This window comes from Mustela nivalis, assembly GCF_964662115.1.
Source record: "Mustela nivalis genome assembly, chromosome: 19".
In the NCBI taxonomy this organism is placed as follows: Eukaryota; Metazoa; Chordata; class Mammalia; order Carnivora; family Mustelidae; genus Mustela; species Mustela nivalis.
The window spans coordinates 3,979,746-3,995,557 of record NC_139038.1 but is presented as its reverse complement, the minus strand read 5'-3'; the positions used below and the strand labels follow the sequence as shown (position 1 = coordinate 3,995,557).

At 46.4% G+C, this 15,812-nt stretch overlaps 2 protein-coding genes across 2 annotated transcripts in view; one reads left to right on the top strand and one right to left on the bottom strand.

Annotated features, from left to right (window-relative positions):
- LOC309854200 (speedy protein E4-like) overlaps positions 1–5,772 on the bottom strand; it is a gene marked incomplete at both ends in the record, with an annotated part of 29,477 nt that extends 23,705 nt beyond the window's left edge. The window contains 4 exons of the mRNA XM_082713027.1: positions 3,489–3,574; positions 4,059–4,117; positions 4,965–5,162; positions 5,658–5,772. Of these exons, the coding sequence (XP_082569153.1) occupies positions 3,489–3,574; positions 4,059–4,117; positions 4,965–5,162; positions 5,658–5,772 (458 nt within the window). The remainder of the gene's footprint in view (positions 1–3,488; positions 3,575–4,058; positions 4,118–4,964; positions 5,163–5,657) is intronic.
- Positions 1–15,812, top strand: part of RBAK (RB associated KRAB zinc finger) — an 813,856-nt gene that overhangs the window by 663,473 nt on the left and 134,571 nt on the right. The window lies entirely within an intron of this gene.

Here is a 15,812-nt window from a genome sequence, read left to right as displayed (position 1 = left end):
GCAGGTTCCAGGGTCAGTGGTGTTTTTCCCCCCACCTGTAACATTTTAGGCATTTTTTTTTCCTCCATTTTTTTGGTGTGGGACATTTTATTGGGAAATTTGTAGATCTGTATTCCGCCCCCCCCAGGTTTCTTGTTTGCAAATTGGCCCCTTGTGACATGAAGGCTTGTGTGATTCTTCAGCTCACGTATCATTTTTTGTTCTGCCTTTGATTCTTTGTGTTCGTCCTTCTAGTTTTCTCTTTCTGAAAGTGGAATCTGTTCGATCTGGCTTTTGTATCTCAAGCTTTATTTCATCATTTCAATTTCTTGTTATCGGAGACAATTCCTAAATTAGATATTCTGTGTCCCATTTGTTACGTAAGTCTTACTTGGGGGTTTTTAAAAAGATTCAACAATTTGATCTTTAATTTCTAAGTAATCTCTGCTGGCTATTTTTTGGAGAATGTTCTCATTTTTTGGAAACCGTGTCCTGCTAAATTTATTGAAAAATACAAATCAATAGAAGTTGTTTCCTTTATGAAATTGGTTCTGTCATAGTTTAGCTGCTCACCTTGATACCTATCTTTAATTCACACCGTTTTCCGCAATTAGCTGATGATTCTAGATTTTTTTAAATATTTCAGTTTTTGAGAGAGGAATTCCTGATAGCTCGTGTGAATATACTTCACTAATAATCCCATTTCACTCTTTTCTTTACGGAGGGGATGACTGCAGAGCTCTAGAAGTTTCGGGACTAGGGAAATGCAGGTAGACACTACTTCAGTTTTTTTCTTCCTTTTTTTTTTTAATTGTGATAAGTTACATGTAACATGAAATTTACCATTTTACCTTGAAAACATACAGCTCACGGGTATGAAGTACTTTCATGTGCTTGTGCAACCACCACCAACCATCCGTCTCGAGAACACTTCTCATCTTGTAAAACTGAAGCTCCATCCCCATTACAGAGTAATGCCTCAACTCCCCCTGTCCCCTGCAAGTGTTGTCCTCTCTGTCGCTCTGATTGTGACTATTCTCAGCACCTAAGTGGACTCATCCAGTGTTTGTCTTTTTGTCACTGGTTTGTTTCTCTGAGCATCGTGTCTTCAGAGTCTATCCATGTTGGAACAGATGCCAGAATCTTCTTTTTAAGTCCGAATATTGCTTGCATTGTATGTGTGGCCTGCATTCTGCTTGTCTCTTTATCTGTCAATGGACACTTGGGTCACTTTTGCATTTTCGCTATTGGGAATGATGCAGCATGGGTGTATAAATTCCTCTCTAAGACCTTACTTCTGATTGTTTTAAGCGTGTCTCCAAAAGTGGACTTGCTGGATCATATGGGAAATTAATGCCAGCTTTATTTTTAATTTTTGAGGAGCTCTCCTGGCTGTAGTGGCTCCCGCAGTTTGCATTCCAGCGACAGTGCATGAGGGTTCTGATTTCTCCAACACGTGTTATTTGCAGGCATTTTGGTAGTAGCCATGCTAAGGGACGGGAGGTGGTAACTCACTGTGGCTTTGATTTGATTTCCCTAATGGCTGGTGACGTTGATCATCTTCCCACATGCTCCTTGGACACGTGTGTGTCGTCTTTGTGAAATGTCTGTTCCAGTCCTTGGCCCATTTTGAATCTTGTTGGTTTCTGTTGTTGGGTGGGTTTGAAGAGTTCTCTCTCTATTCTAGAATGAGGCTTTACCAGAAACATGATTGGCAGATATTTTCCCCATCCTGTAGGTTGCCTTTTTCTTCCGTGGAAGTGTCTTTTTCACACCTCTGGATGGAACTAGAGCGTATCATGCTTAGCGAAATAAGTCAAGCAGAGAAAGACAACTATGATATGATCTCCCTGATATGAGGAAGTGGTGATGCAACATGGGGGCTTAAGTGCGTAGAAGAAGAATCAATGAAACAAGATGGAATTGGAAGGGAGACAAACCATAAGTGACTGTTAATCTCACAAAACAAACAGAGGGTTGCTCGGGGGAGGGGGTTGGGAGAAGGAGGTGGGATTAAGGACATTGGGGAGGGTATGTGCTTTGGTGAGTGCTATGAAGTGTGTAAACCTGGTGATTCACAGACCTGTACCCCTGGGGATAAAAATATATGTTTATAAAAAATTTAAAAAAAAAGAAGGCATGCCTGGGCAGAGACTTCTCCCAGTTGAGGATGGAGAGGGAACTCAATGGGAAGCCTGAGGGCATGTCCTGTGGGGGGACACCCACACCCACCCCTTCCCTTTAGCGAGTTTGTGCACAAACCTGTCTTCCCATAGAGCAAGGCCATATACATCTCCCATGGGCAGGAGCTGACCCTGTTCTATTCTGTAACCATGACTTTCCTACCAAATGACTAATACAGGACTGGGTTCATGGGTGCGTGAATTCAACACGCACTTTTTGAACCTCTCTTCCCATTGCCTCATGTCCTTGGTCCATAACGTATACTCTATATGTATTTGTTGAATGAATAAATAATGCCTTTTTTTAAGTTCAAGTGCAATACTGATCACCTCCTAGTCCCAACATAACTTAAACCTATGCAAAACAGAAGGAATTGTGCAGTGTCTTTGAGAGTGTGGTAATATCTTGACAAATCCTGCAGGCATCGAGTCTAATGGGATTGGGGAAGGGGACAGCGGGGTGGAGCGGTGAGTGGATAGGCAATAACCATAGTCCAGAATCTCCATGACACTCGGATTTTAACAGAAGTGCTGCTGCGGTGCAGAAGTCAGGGAGGTTGGCGGGGCAGGGAAGGGGGGAGCATCTGAAGATTTGGGAGTTGAAGTTGACCTTGAGGACAAGTCGTTTTCCTCAGGTATAGGTGCAAAATTACCTAGACAGAAAAAGCAATATAGGAACAGGGAAGTGTCCTTAGAAGGTTGAAACACCAAGGGGATGAGCAAGTCGGAAGAAGACGAAAGGTTTGGATCCAAGCTTGGAAGCCTGGCCTTGACCCAGAACACCACTGGCCCTGGAGAGTGGAGGCGGAGACCAGAACTTTGAAGGACTTCATGCACCTAGCGCCCACAGGCTTCGGGACAGTGTTGTAAGACACACCCGCGGAAGCATTCACAACAGATCTGTGCTATGTCTTGGGGGCGTGAATCCAGGCATTTGTGATGGGAATGCTTAGGAGGAAAACAATTACTCTTGGTATCGCGGTGGGAAGGGGACAGACGGAGGATCAGGACCGGCTGCTTCGCTAGTCTGTTTGCTCAGGGCAGGGCCGTGTCCGTTCCTTCCTTCTGTCCTCTTAGAAGGGTCTTCTGTTTGCTTCTCCTGGCTGACGTCAGGGATGTTTGTGTTTACAAGGAACAGTCTAAAAAAACACTATACTATAATCCTATGGTTTTTACACACGGGGTCAACAGTTTTTCTAAAAAAGTAGTTTAATAAACGGTTACAAATGGTTTTAAAAAAAAGGAGATGAAAGTTTAGGGTCCCAATTTCCCCCTCAATCCACCCAGGTAGCGAATTGTACTGCGGGATGAGACAAAAATACTCACAGGGCTATGAAGAAATGGATTCGCTGGTACTGCCAGGAGAAGAGGCCAGCACGGCTGAAGTAAGCTATGACCATAGACAGGAGATACTGGTGGCAAGAGGAGACACAGTGTCAGAGAGAGGTGACATCCTGGGCGAGGAAAACCATTGGGGGATGGGGACATGAGGCTGGAGCAGGTTCTCCCGCTTTGACGGACTGGGTGAATTTGCTTATTTGGTGTCAACAGGTTGGTTGCAAACCAAAGAAGTCAAGGGAAGAGTTGATGGTGCTCCCAGGATAGCAAGCTGTGCTGGTCTGAGGGCTTGTCTTCAGGACAGCCGGCCTCTGGAGGGTCTCTGAGAAGCTGGAGCCAAGGGGTGCCCCACCCAAGAGCTGAGAGAGAAGGGACTTAAGGTGGCAACAGCCAGAGGGGCATGCCTGGGACTCAGGTCCCAGAGGACCTGCAGGAAACCACGAGGTCCCCAGCGGGAAGTGTTGGCAGGATGAGGTTGGAGACAGGGTTTTGGAGGCATCGCCCTGCCCCAGGACAGATGTTGGAGCAAGAACACATCTGAGTGGAGAACAATGATACCTTGTCGGATACGCTCAGATTTTTGTCCCAGGCCAGAAATTTTTGAATGACAGGATCCTCTGTGAAAAGAGGGCATAGGTCAGGTTGACAAGCAGAATGGGGTTACTATGGGAGCGTTCCAGGGCAAAGAGGAGAATGATGCCTCTCCTGGAGAAGTTCCAGGATGTGGCCAGCGGTGAGGCTGATGGGCAAAAGGGAGCAAAAACCAGTCACCGCCCAGGGAACGTTGGTGGCTTCCGGCGTGGGGAGGCTGAGGGAGCACACCTGTAAGATTGGATGGGAGGTCAACAGGGACGCTGTCTCATCATGCATGGACATGCCACTGCGGAGACCACAGTCATTCCTGTCATTTTCTCATCCCACAGTGACATAAGTGTCTAAAGATGGCATGTCATTTCCACACCCCCTGCCCAACTCCACACACACAGCCAAAGACATTTAGAGTTAAAAGGCCAATAAGGGGAACCTGGGTGGCTCCATGGCTTAAAGCTTCTGCTTCGGCTCACGTCATGATCCCAGGGTTCTGGGATCGAGCCCCACATCAGACACTCTCCTCAATGGGGAGCCTGCTTTCCCCCTCTTTTTCTGTCTGCCTCTGCCTGATTGTGATCTCTCTCTCTCTCTCTGTCAAATAAATAAATAAAATATTAAAAAAAAAAAAAAAAAAAGACCAATAAGAACTAAGACATCTCAGGAGTGTAACTGAAACCAAGCTTTCTCATCCCAAGTACAGACCTTTCTCCAAGTCTCACCTAATCCTCTGTCATTTTTATGTGTCCCCAGTGACGGATCATTATGGAGTCCTCCAAGGATGGAGAGCTCACCAACCTTCAGAGAATTCTTTTCCATTGGAAGCTTCTTGAATTTAAAGAGAAAATGGAAGAGGGTTGGAGGAGATCTTCTTACCAAGCAACTTTTTGAAGACCTCGTGGTGTTCAGGGAGCACCGAAGACACCCGTTGTCTCTTCAACTTCATCTTGAGGCCACACAGTGACTCCACGACCCAGATGTCCTCAGCGCCAGAGCCTGTCTCCTCATCTGACTCATCCCTTCCTCTCTTCCTTGTGGGGGACTCAGGCATGGGGCGGGGGTCTACCCAGGGGGCTGAGTGAAGAAACCAGGCTACAGTATAAGGCTTTTGTCTTTGGAATTCAGCCACCCCTTCTCCCCCTCCAAAAACCCCAACTTCCCCTTCATTCTCTCCAGCCTTCCTGACAATTGACATCTCCCCAACCATGTTTCCATCTTTCTCCTTTGTTGATACACATCTGTCCCCATTCATCTTTGGCACTGTTTCACCACCCCCATCCTCAAAATTTCATTGTAGATAACTTCTCCCCTGGGAATAATGACATCATTTCCTCTCTTCCTTTACCTCCTCTTTGGACCTCATCTCCTAAACCTCTTTCCCTGCTTCTTGGGTATTCCTTCCATAGTTACAGTTTTGTCCCCAACTCCTATACTTTCCTTCTCCAATCCCCGGCTTTCTGGATCTCTCCTGTCACACACACCCTACTCAGACACTCCTTCCTGACTTTTGTACCCATTCCTCTTTACTAGCCAAGCCTCTCAAGTCCCTTCCTCTTCCTCCTTTCTCACCTGATGGTCCTGGGATTTCATCATCCACCACATTGAAGGGGTACCCTGAGGTGCTAGGCTGGGGACTCTGGTCCTCAGACTGGGAATGCGGTTGATTAGGTTGATCATCAGCCATGATTTCTCCCTAGCTCTTTCTTTCCTCGCAGAAACCTTTGACCCTGTTCTGGGCAAATTCCAAACGAACACAAGTTCGTGGTCCCTTCTCCAAGCTGGGGCAAAGCCAGGAGTGGCGAAAAGGTCTGTGAAGATACAGTTGTCCACCTCTGCTGCCAAGCACCATGGAATCTGGTCCTTCCAATCAGGAAGGTCGGAAGCCTCTGATGTCACAGGTCATTCCAGCCTGGCAACCAGTTTGAAGGGAAACACGTAACTGCCACACTGGTGTCCAGTTTGGGATCTCGAGGTAAGGACTGTTTCCAGCCACCGACCCAGCCTTGGACCATCCCTCAAAACTGTCCTCGAGGGGTCTGGATCACTCTACTCCTCTCCAGCAGATGCCCGGCTCTCTCCCCTCTTGGCACATGTTGGTCTCTCTCCATCCTTCCTATTCCTAATTCAGGGCACAATCTGGTGGGAGAAGGAGGAAAGAGACAAGGGAATTTCGGATGGGCCGAAACGTAAGAACTTACAAGACAGACATAAGTATGTCAAGAAGGTTCCAGGTACATGGACTTGTTGGAATTAAAAGTTAGTTTAAGGGACACCTGGGTGGCTCAGTTTGTTTAAGCAGCTGCCTTCGGCTCAGGTCACGATCCATCATTCTGGAATTGAGTCCCACATCAGGCTCCTGGCTCGTCGGGGAACCTGCTTCTCCCTCTGCCTCTGCCTGCCTCTCTGCCTGTGCTCACTCGCTCCCTCTCCCTCTCTCTCTCTGACAAATAAATAAATTTTTTTTTAAAAAGTTAGTTTAAATCGCTTAATTTGGTAGACTTCTTCCGCTCCATGTTTTACTGACATTGTGTTGGGGGTGGGTGTTCAGTGGTGGGGGAGCACTCACGCTCTCCTCTGAGGCATCTCTGAGCCCAAGAGACATTTTGGGAACCTGAACCGGTAGATAACTGTACCTGTGTTCTCACACAATCAGACGGTGTCTACAACTTAAGAAGTCCCTGGAGCACCCAAAACCTGCCCCTTGATCGCAATTAATCAGCTCTAGTCTGCATCTGAAATTTGTAAGCCCGTGTATCACTCTCGACCCAGAAACTTCATGACCACTTGTGTATCTTTTGAACAAAATGCCACATGCACAAAAAGGCTAGATGGAAAAATCTCCCGTTTAAGGCAGAATCTGTTTAACCAAGAAGGTGGGAAGCATGTGGGAGCGCAGACGCCGTCACGGAGGTCCTGGCCAGCTGTCCATTAACATCAGAGGAAGCCTCTTCCCAACCTCCTACCTCCTACCTCTGCTTCTCACCTGTGCATCTGAATCTTGCTCACTCTCTCCTCCTGTGTTAAAATAACAGGACTGAAAATTTAACCATTTTAACCATTTTTGAGGGTATGATTTGGTAGCAGTATGCACCTTCGGGTCTCTGTGCGACCATCAGCACCATCCTTCTCCAGAACTTTTTCGTCTTCCCTGAAACTGAAACTCTGCACCCATTAAGGAGAACTCCCCCTTCTCCCCTCCCCCAGCCCCTGGCAAGCACCATTCCACTTTCTGTCTCTAGAGATTGGGCTATTTCAGATAGCTCCTATCAGTAGAATCATGCAGTATTTTATGCGTATGTTTCTGATTTATTTCATTCAACAAAATGTCTTCCAAGCTCCTTTGTGTTATAGTGTGTGACAGAATTCCTTCCTTTTTAAAGATGAATAATATCCATTCTGTGTGTGTGTATGTTTGCATTTTACATATTCCTTTCACAATCATATAAGAACAGTGATACATACATACCATTTTCAGTTTATCCATCCATCTGTTGATGGACGCCAGTATTGAGTCCACATTTTGGGTAAGCCTTGCTTTCCATCCATTGTATGACCTTGGATGAAAAACACATCTTTAATTCAGGATGTACCTCAAGTTTTATTTTGCACTTTGATCAAACTTACGGATAGCTAAGGAGCCCAGTCCAAGCATAAATAAAGTCAAACCAGTTCACCCAGAAAACCATATGGAGGTTTTTCGAAAGATTTTAAAAAACCAAACGAAGAAACCCCAAAAAACCAGAAGTACCATATAATCTGGCACTCTTATGGCCGGGTATACATCCAAAGGAAATGAAAACAGGATATTAAAGAACTATCTGCCCTCCTGTGTTCATTGCACCATTACTCACAATAGCCAAGATAGGAAAACTACCCTGGTGTCCGTCAACAGAGGCGTGCATAAAGAGGATGTGAGGTCCATACACAGGGAGCTGTAGATTGGTATTTGTATAGAGGTAGAAAGTAGGAAATCCTGCCATTCGTGACAACATGGATGGACCTTGAGGGCATTATGTGGAATGAAATAAGACTGACAGAGAAAGACAAATACTGCGTGGTAACATTTATATGGGAAATCTTAAAAAACAACAAAAAGTCAAACTCAGAGAAACCGAAGGTTAAAAAAAAAAAAAAAGGAGGTTGCCAGGGGTGGGGAAGGTGGAGGAACTAGGGAGAGGCTGGTAAAAAGAAGAAAACTTTTCAGTGAGAAGATGAAGTCTACAGATCTCATATCAGACACAGTAACTGCACACAACATAGCAGGCTCCCCACCGAGCAGAGAGCCCGATGCGGGGCTCGATCCCAGGATACTGAGACCATGACCAGAGCTGAAGGCAGAGGCTTTAACCCACTGCCACCTAGGCACCTCTGGGATTTGTTTTTTTAGAACAAGTGATGTGATGCGCTAAAGACTGAAGCAAAACCCCAGGATTCACCTCGGCTGCTCTGATTCAAGTCCTCTGTCCTGTTCACGATGTCCCTTCTCCATCTGCTCAGACTCCCGTTGGCAGACAATCTGGAGAACATAAGCCAGTAGTTATAATATGCTTGTCTAAAAGATGGGGGCGGTGAGGGCGCCTGGGTGGCTCAGTGGGTTAAGCCGCTGCCTTCGGCTCAGGTCATGATCTCAGGGTGCTGGGATGAAGGCCCGCGTCAGGCTCTCTGCTCAGCAGGGAGCATGCTTCCCTCTCTCACTCTCTCTGTCTGCCTCTCTGTCTACTTGTGATCTCTCTCTGTCAAATAAATAAAATAAAATAAAATAAAATAAAATAAAATAAAATAAAATAAAATAAAATAAAATAAAATAAAATGGGGGCGGTGAGAATGGGAAAGTAATGGTTTTGTTACAAAGCAGCACATGCCCTTGTGCAAATCCTCCTTCCTTCAGGGTCCTATCTCTTCAACCTATAAAAGAAAATACGTAGATAAGATGACCTGTAAGCGTTCTGCCCATGTTAACATAACCAAGGCAGTGAGGAAGCAAACTGGACAAGACCAGGGACGCCAAGGCTAGGGTAAAATTGTGTGCTCCCGTCCAAGCCCCCTTCCCCCTCTTCGTGTGTTGAAGTCCTAACCCCTGGTACCTCAGAATGTGATGTTTTCTTCTTCTTTTTCTTTTCTTTCTTTTTTGGTGGTGGGTCTCTACGGAGGAAAATCAAGGTAAAATGAAGCCTTACGGTGGACATCATGATCTCAAGGTCATGAGCCCCAAGCTAGGCACGGCACTCAGCAGGGAGTCTGCTTCTTTCTCTCTCTCTCTCTCTGTCTCCCCCACTGCCCGCCCATTGCTCATGCACTCTCTCTCTAAAGTAAATATATAACTCTTAAAAAAAAAAAAAAAGGAAAATTTGGATACAGAGACTCCCAGGTAGAGAGAAGAGAGTGTGATGATACATAGAGAGGGGACAGTCGGCTACAAGCTAAGGAGAGAGGATGGGACCGAGCCCCCGCACCCCCCCCAACCCCGCCAAGGAACTAGGCCTGCCCACACCTGGATCTCAGTCTCCCAGCCTCCAGAACTTGGAGACAATTCATCTCTGTTGTTAAGGCCCCTGGGTTGTCTTACTTTGTTGCAGCTTCCCTGTAAACCCATCCAACCAGTATTTTTCATAAGAGGGAATTCAGATTCAGTCACTTCCCTCACACTTCTGTGGCCCCTTCCATTAAAGCAAGCCATGTCCCGAGGCTTCAAAGAAGAACTAGTTCTTTCTTACAGATTGGAAACTTGAGCTTTCTTAGCCTCTGACATTTCCTGGTCACCGTGAATGTGCTAGTTTGGGGGCAAAAAAATGGATGACAGACTTTAAGAGAAGAATGATTCACAAATCTTGAGGATGGCTGCAAGAGATCTTCAGAAAATTGATGTGTTAAAGAGAAACAGGAGCCAACACAGGCAATTACTTTGAAAATTAAGGGCTGGAAAGGCTTCTTCAAGTATGGTGTCAAAACAGAAGAAAAGTAGGAAGAGAAAGTGAGGGTCATCTGGGGGGCTTGGATGGTTAAGCGTCTGCCTTTGGCTCACATCATAGTCCCAGGGTCCTGGGATCGAGTTCCACATCAGGGCTCCCTGTTTAGCAAGGAGGCTGCTTCTCCTTTTGCCTCTGCCTCTCCCTCTCTCTCTCTGATGAATAAATAAATAAAAATCTTTAAAAACATTATGTCCATATGGCAGAAAATAAAAGTAAAACATTAAGTTCAAAAGGTCAATGACAAAATGGGGGAAATATTTGTACTTAATACAAATACAAAAAGAGAAAGCTTTATATTTTAAATACTAATAAATGAAGAGATCTTAATGAAGCCACATTAAAAGGTATAGATCTGGGGCACCTGGGTAGCTCAGTCGGTTAAGTGTCTGCCTTTAGCTCAGGTTTTTTTTTTTTTTTTTTAATTTTTATTTATTTGTCAGAGAGAGAGTGAGTGAGAGCGAGCACAGGCAGACAGAGTGGAAGGAAGAGTCAGAGGCAGAAGCAGGCTCCCTGCGGAGCAAGGAGCCCGATGTGGGACTCAATCCCAGGACGCTGGGATCATGACCTGAGCCGAAGGCAGCTGCTTAACCAACTGAGCCACCCAGGTGTCCCTTGGCTCAGGTTTTGACCCTGGGGTTTTAGGATAGAGACCAGCATTAGGCTCCCTGCTTAGCGGGGAGTATGCTTCTCCCTCTCCCTCTGCTGCTCCCCCTGCTTGTGCCCTTTCTCTGTCAAATAAATAAATAATATGTATATATTTTTAAAAGGTACAGGTCCAGGGGCGCCTGGTGGCCCAGTGGGTTAAAGCCCCTGTCTTTGGCTCAGGTCATGATCCCAGGGTCCTGGGATTGAGCCCCATGTCAGGTTCTCTGCTCACCAGAGAGCCTGCTTACCCCCACCCCTCTCTATCTGCTTCTCTGCCTATATGTGATCTCTGTCTGTCAAATAAACAAATAAAATCTTTAAAAAATAAAAAAAGGTGCAGATCTGGTAGTTCTGGCCCAGACAGAATCACAGGGTTCAGATTTGCCTTCCCTGCTTAAAGAAGTTTCTAGGAGGGGGAAATATATGAATATATGAAATGACAGGTTTTAGCCATTTGGAGAGAGGAGTGAGCCCCCAAGAGCTTCCAGTTCACCGCCCAGAGAGTTATCTAGGCTGAGGTATGTGGCAGGGGTCCTGGGGGTGCCCAGGATGTCTCTGAGTTGCAGGGACAGAGTTGTGTGGTGAGGGGGAGGGGGGCATGACAGCCAGAGTTCACAGGCAGAGAACCAGAGTGGACAGAGAGACAGGACAGAATCCCAGTCTTCAGGTGAGCAGGTCAGTGCCAATGGGGGAGACAAGAGCAGGAGGCCAGGACCCAAGAGACGGGACAGGCGGGGGGCTCTGCCTGTCTTCCCCAAGGTGCTCAGCATAGCTTCCTTCCTTTACCTACCGAAAATGGAAAAGAATACAGAAGAAACGTGCCTGGAGGTCTTCCAGTCTCAGGCCCAGGGGAAGTGTGGTCACCTCTCGTGAATTCCAGCATTCTGTTGGTGAGAAGTCGGTTGGTGGGAATTCGGGCACAGACCACACTTGCTAGCAGCAAGAGCTGGGCAGGACTTCCGGGCTACACAGCCACAGCCAGGGCGGACAGAGCAGCTTGCGGAGAAGCACGCCTTTGGTGCAGGATTATTTTGATGCAACTCCTCAGTGAGAGAAATCAGGAATGGGTTATGTGCCCATCATTAGCATAAATCAGTACTATTACCTTTGGAAAGTGTGTTACCTGGAGAAAACTTCCTCTGTGGATTTTGTATGTATCTAAATCTCCTAGAAGCTAAATCATTTTCTTGCTAGCATGGTAACAGGGGATGGTTGTTCTTAAGGGCCTGGGAGCCATCTCTTTGAAATGTAAACCTCAAGGAAGGTAGTGTCTCTCTGTCACCACGACAGTTAAGGGTGGGCCCTAGACACCTAGCTCTGAGCTTTAAGGACCTGTTTGTCAGAAATGGGTAAGTAGTTTTCTTTTTCCTTTGGACAGAGACAACTGGCACGGATGGGCACCAAGATGACAAGGTACATTTAGGATGAACAATGAAAAACTTATAGCAAATGCCGCTGGCAAGTCCTGTGACCCTGAAGCAGGTGTATTGTTTTGCTGGAGAACTTCTATGTAATGGATTGTATCTGCCGAGCTGATTGAAAAGGCGAGGGTCATTTTTCTCCTTGCTGTCTTGTTAGTAGTTCGCTCGCCCGCGTGAGGCCAAAGCCTGGGAACCACGGCGAGCGGTGACCTGAACTCGGACAGGAAGGGATAGCTGCGCGGCAGCAATACGCGTGCGCGAACACGCACACAGGCCGAGCTGCACATGCGCAGGACGGCGGCGGTGCACCTGTTGGAGCTTACTCCGGAGCCCGTCAAATATCCCACCTCAGTTTCCCGTGAGTTCACGCGCCCACAAGTTAGGGGACTTCTCGAAGAAGCCACACTTAAAAAGAAAAAAGGCGAGGGGAGGGAAAGGTAGGGAAGGGAAAAGGAAGGGAGAGGGACGCAAAAGGGAAAGGAAGGAAAGGAGAAATAAAGGGAAAAACTGAAAAGAAAAAGACAATCCCGCCTTATCTAGGATGAGAGTAGCGGTAGAGGGAACGTGGCTGCCTGCTGAGGGAGAAGCTGAGAGAATGGGAGTAGCTACTGAGACAGGCGCCCCGGAGTTGCCCGCGGGACTCTTCCTGAGTCCCTGCTCCTATTTCTTTCTAGTTTTCTCCGTGTTTCCCCTTCACAAAGCAGCTCCTCCTTGTTTGTCACTCAGTCTTAGTTATTTGACACAGACAGAGAGAGATCCCAAGTAGGCAGAGAGGCAGGTGGAGGGTGGGGGTAAGCAGGCTCCCTGCTGAGCAGAGAGCCCCATGCGGGGCTCGATCCCAGGACCCTGAGATCATGACCTGAGCCGAGGCAGCTGCTTCACTGACTGAGCCACATCACACCCCTGATCCCCACCACTCTCCTACTTTTCCATCTCCAGGCACTGGACTTCTTCCATCACTCCTGCTTCTCAGGACAAGCCCGCTGCTCCTCTGCTGTGTGGCTGAACTTTGCTGTTGCTGCCTCCTGACCTCCCCTCAGCGGCCACCTATAGCCCTGGATGCTTTCCGGTTCCAGAAGCTTGGCTGCTCTGACTCTTCTGTGCTCTGGGAGCCACACGTGCTTCTGCCATCAGCTCACACTTCCGAACCACCTCCCTGGATCCGTATTCCTTCTCAGCCTTCGGTGGCCTCTAGCCTCTCCCACTTTCTCAGCTGGTCCCTCTCTTTATCCTCCAAGTCTCTTAAGCTTCACCCCCTTCTCAGCGCCTCGGCTCCCTCTTCTTTCAACTGGATCCGTCCTGATCTCAGTTTCTCTAGATGTTCAGGCTGAAACCACCATGTTCTGCTCCAGTGTTCCCAAGCACTCCCAGTTCTCACCTGGCATCAGTCACCGGACTGTTTGCTTTCTCGCCTGTTTGTTAGGGCTTTATTGTGTGCATCCACCGTCCTGTTTCTTGTGCCTTTTCATTCAGGTCTTTCCTCATTTGAGTTGTTTCCTAATCTGCCTTTACCTGCCACCTTGTAGAGACCTAAAGCTTCTTAAATATACATTTTAAGTCCTAGGTGTCTCATGTGTTATATCTGTTACCAAGCTGCCATTCTGTTTCTCCTCTTTGTTTCCGTGTCTGCAGAATCTAGCCTCTGCTGTTCCCAGTCCATCAACTGTGTCCCAATTCTGAATGCCATCCCTCTCCTTGAGCTGCTGTAATCAGATGCTGATGTCCGTGTGGCTCTTCTGACCTTGGTGGTTTCACTTTCTGAAATTGCTCCAGGCTGAGGAGTTCATCTCATTTATCAGAACTGCACCCCAACCCCAACCCTAACACACACACACACACACACACACACACACACAATTTTCCCTTTAGTTTCTCTTTACTCCATTGCTTGTTGTTCCTCTATAGAGTGCTGGGTTCATCTCCTACATATCTCACATCTCCCAAGCTATTCCAAATACCCATGAGGACCCCATTATTTCAATCCTTATTTGTTCAACTTCTCCAGCATCTTCTGTGATAGATCTGTCCCCAAACTGTTACCTTCCCTGACTACCTGAGTTTTGCCAATCTCCTACCGTAGCCAGTGTGTTGTATAAATAATTTTTCAGATACCTCTCCCTCCCTGCTCCCTGGGAGAGAACCTCTACATCTTTGGAATCTTGAGTGATAGGAGTGTTTGTTACTCACTCTGGGCCAAACTTGAGTTTGTGCTAATGAGATGAGTCAGGATAGGGCCAGCCATACCAGGAACCCAACAGGGGTGGGGCTTTGAACCACTTGATATCAGCCCAATCTCTAGGGGAAGGAAGAGAGTTGGAGACTGTGTTCGAGGTATGGCCAATGATGGAGTTAATCTCACTTGCATAATGAAACCCCAATAAAAACTCTGGTCACCAAGCTCAGGTGAGCTTCATGACGGGTGATATGCATCTATGTGCCAAGACATCCATGGGATGCTTCCCGCGGACACTGAAGCTTGGTATTTGAGACAGCCCCAGTATTCTCTGGTGCTACCATCTCCCAAGATGGTTTCCTCCAATATTCAGGATTCCTGCCATTAACTCTTTCTTCCCCATGCCTCTCTTATTTGACAGCTTTAGCTCCTCCTATCTTACTGTGTTTCTCAGAAAGTTCTCCCAAAGCCTCATTTCTTTCCAGTTGTTCTATTTCATCCCATACTGTAGATTTTCCTTCTTCCAAAGAAGGGTGCTCCCTTGCACCTGTGGGTCTGCTTGCCATGGATCATCGCCTAAAATGCATAATCTCACTGAGGCACGTTGCCTTTGTCGTGAATTTCAGATTATCTAGGTCCCCATAGCTCTGTCTTCCTTCTTTCCCTTTTCCTGCCTCAATATCTTTGCCTTGTTTCTTGCTTTAAGACACAAGCTCAGGGTTCACTTTATCTTGTTTTTTCTTTTCTACATAAAATGTAACTTACACTTGGGGCGCTTGGGTGGCTCAGTGGGTTAAATGTCTGCCTTCGGCTTAGGTCATGATCTCATGGTCCTGGGATCGAGACCGCCCGCATCCGCATCTGGTTCTCTGCACAGAGGGGAGCCTGCTTCCCCTATCTCTTTCTGCCTAACTCTCTGCCTACTTGTGATCTCTGTCTGTCAAATAAATAAATAAAATCTTTTAAAAAAAAACACCCACATCCTCACTAAAAAAAAGGTTACACTTCTTTTTCAAAGGTAAGAAGTGTGGCTGAATAATCACAACCCCATTAAGAAAGAGTATCATTGGACAATGAACAGTAAGACCAATTGAGATGACCACAAAGGCCACGAAGATGAAGACTTTTATCTTTATTATGTTTCCTCCAGAGAAACATTGCAGTGTCTTTAATAACCTAAAATAACATAAAACAACTTACAAACGTGTCATCCAGGCAAGTAAAAGAATTACAACTGATTCCCACAATTTAATAATGAAGACTACATGTCAAATAAACATTTACAGTAATAACAACTTGAGGGAATCACCTACCTAGCTATGAGTGTAATTGATATATAGCTATAGTAAAAACACAAAAACCTATCCCAAATATGTCAACAATAGTTTATCTACAGGTGTAATCTCATCACAAAACTTTGTAGGAACATGTTTTGAAAACTATGACTATTTCAGAACTTTTAAAAATAAATACATACATATAAAATATAAAAATAAATAAAATAGGTCTAAGGACA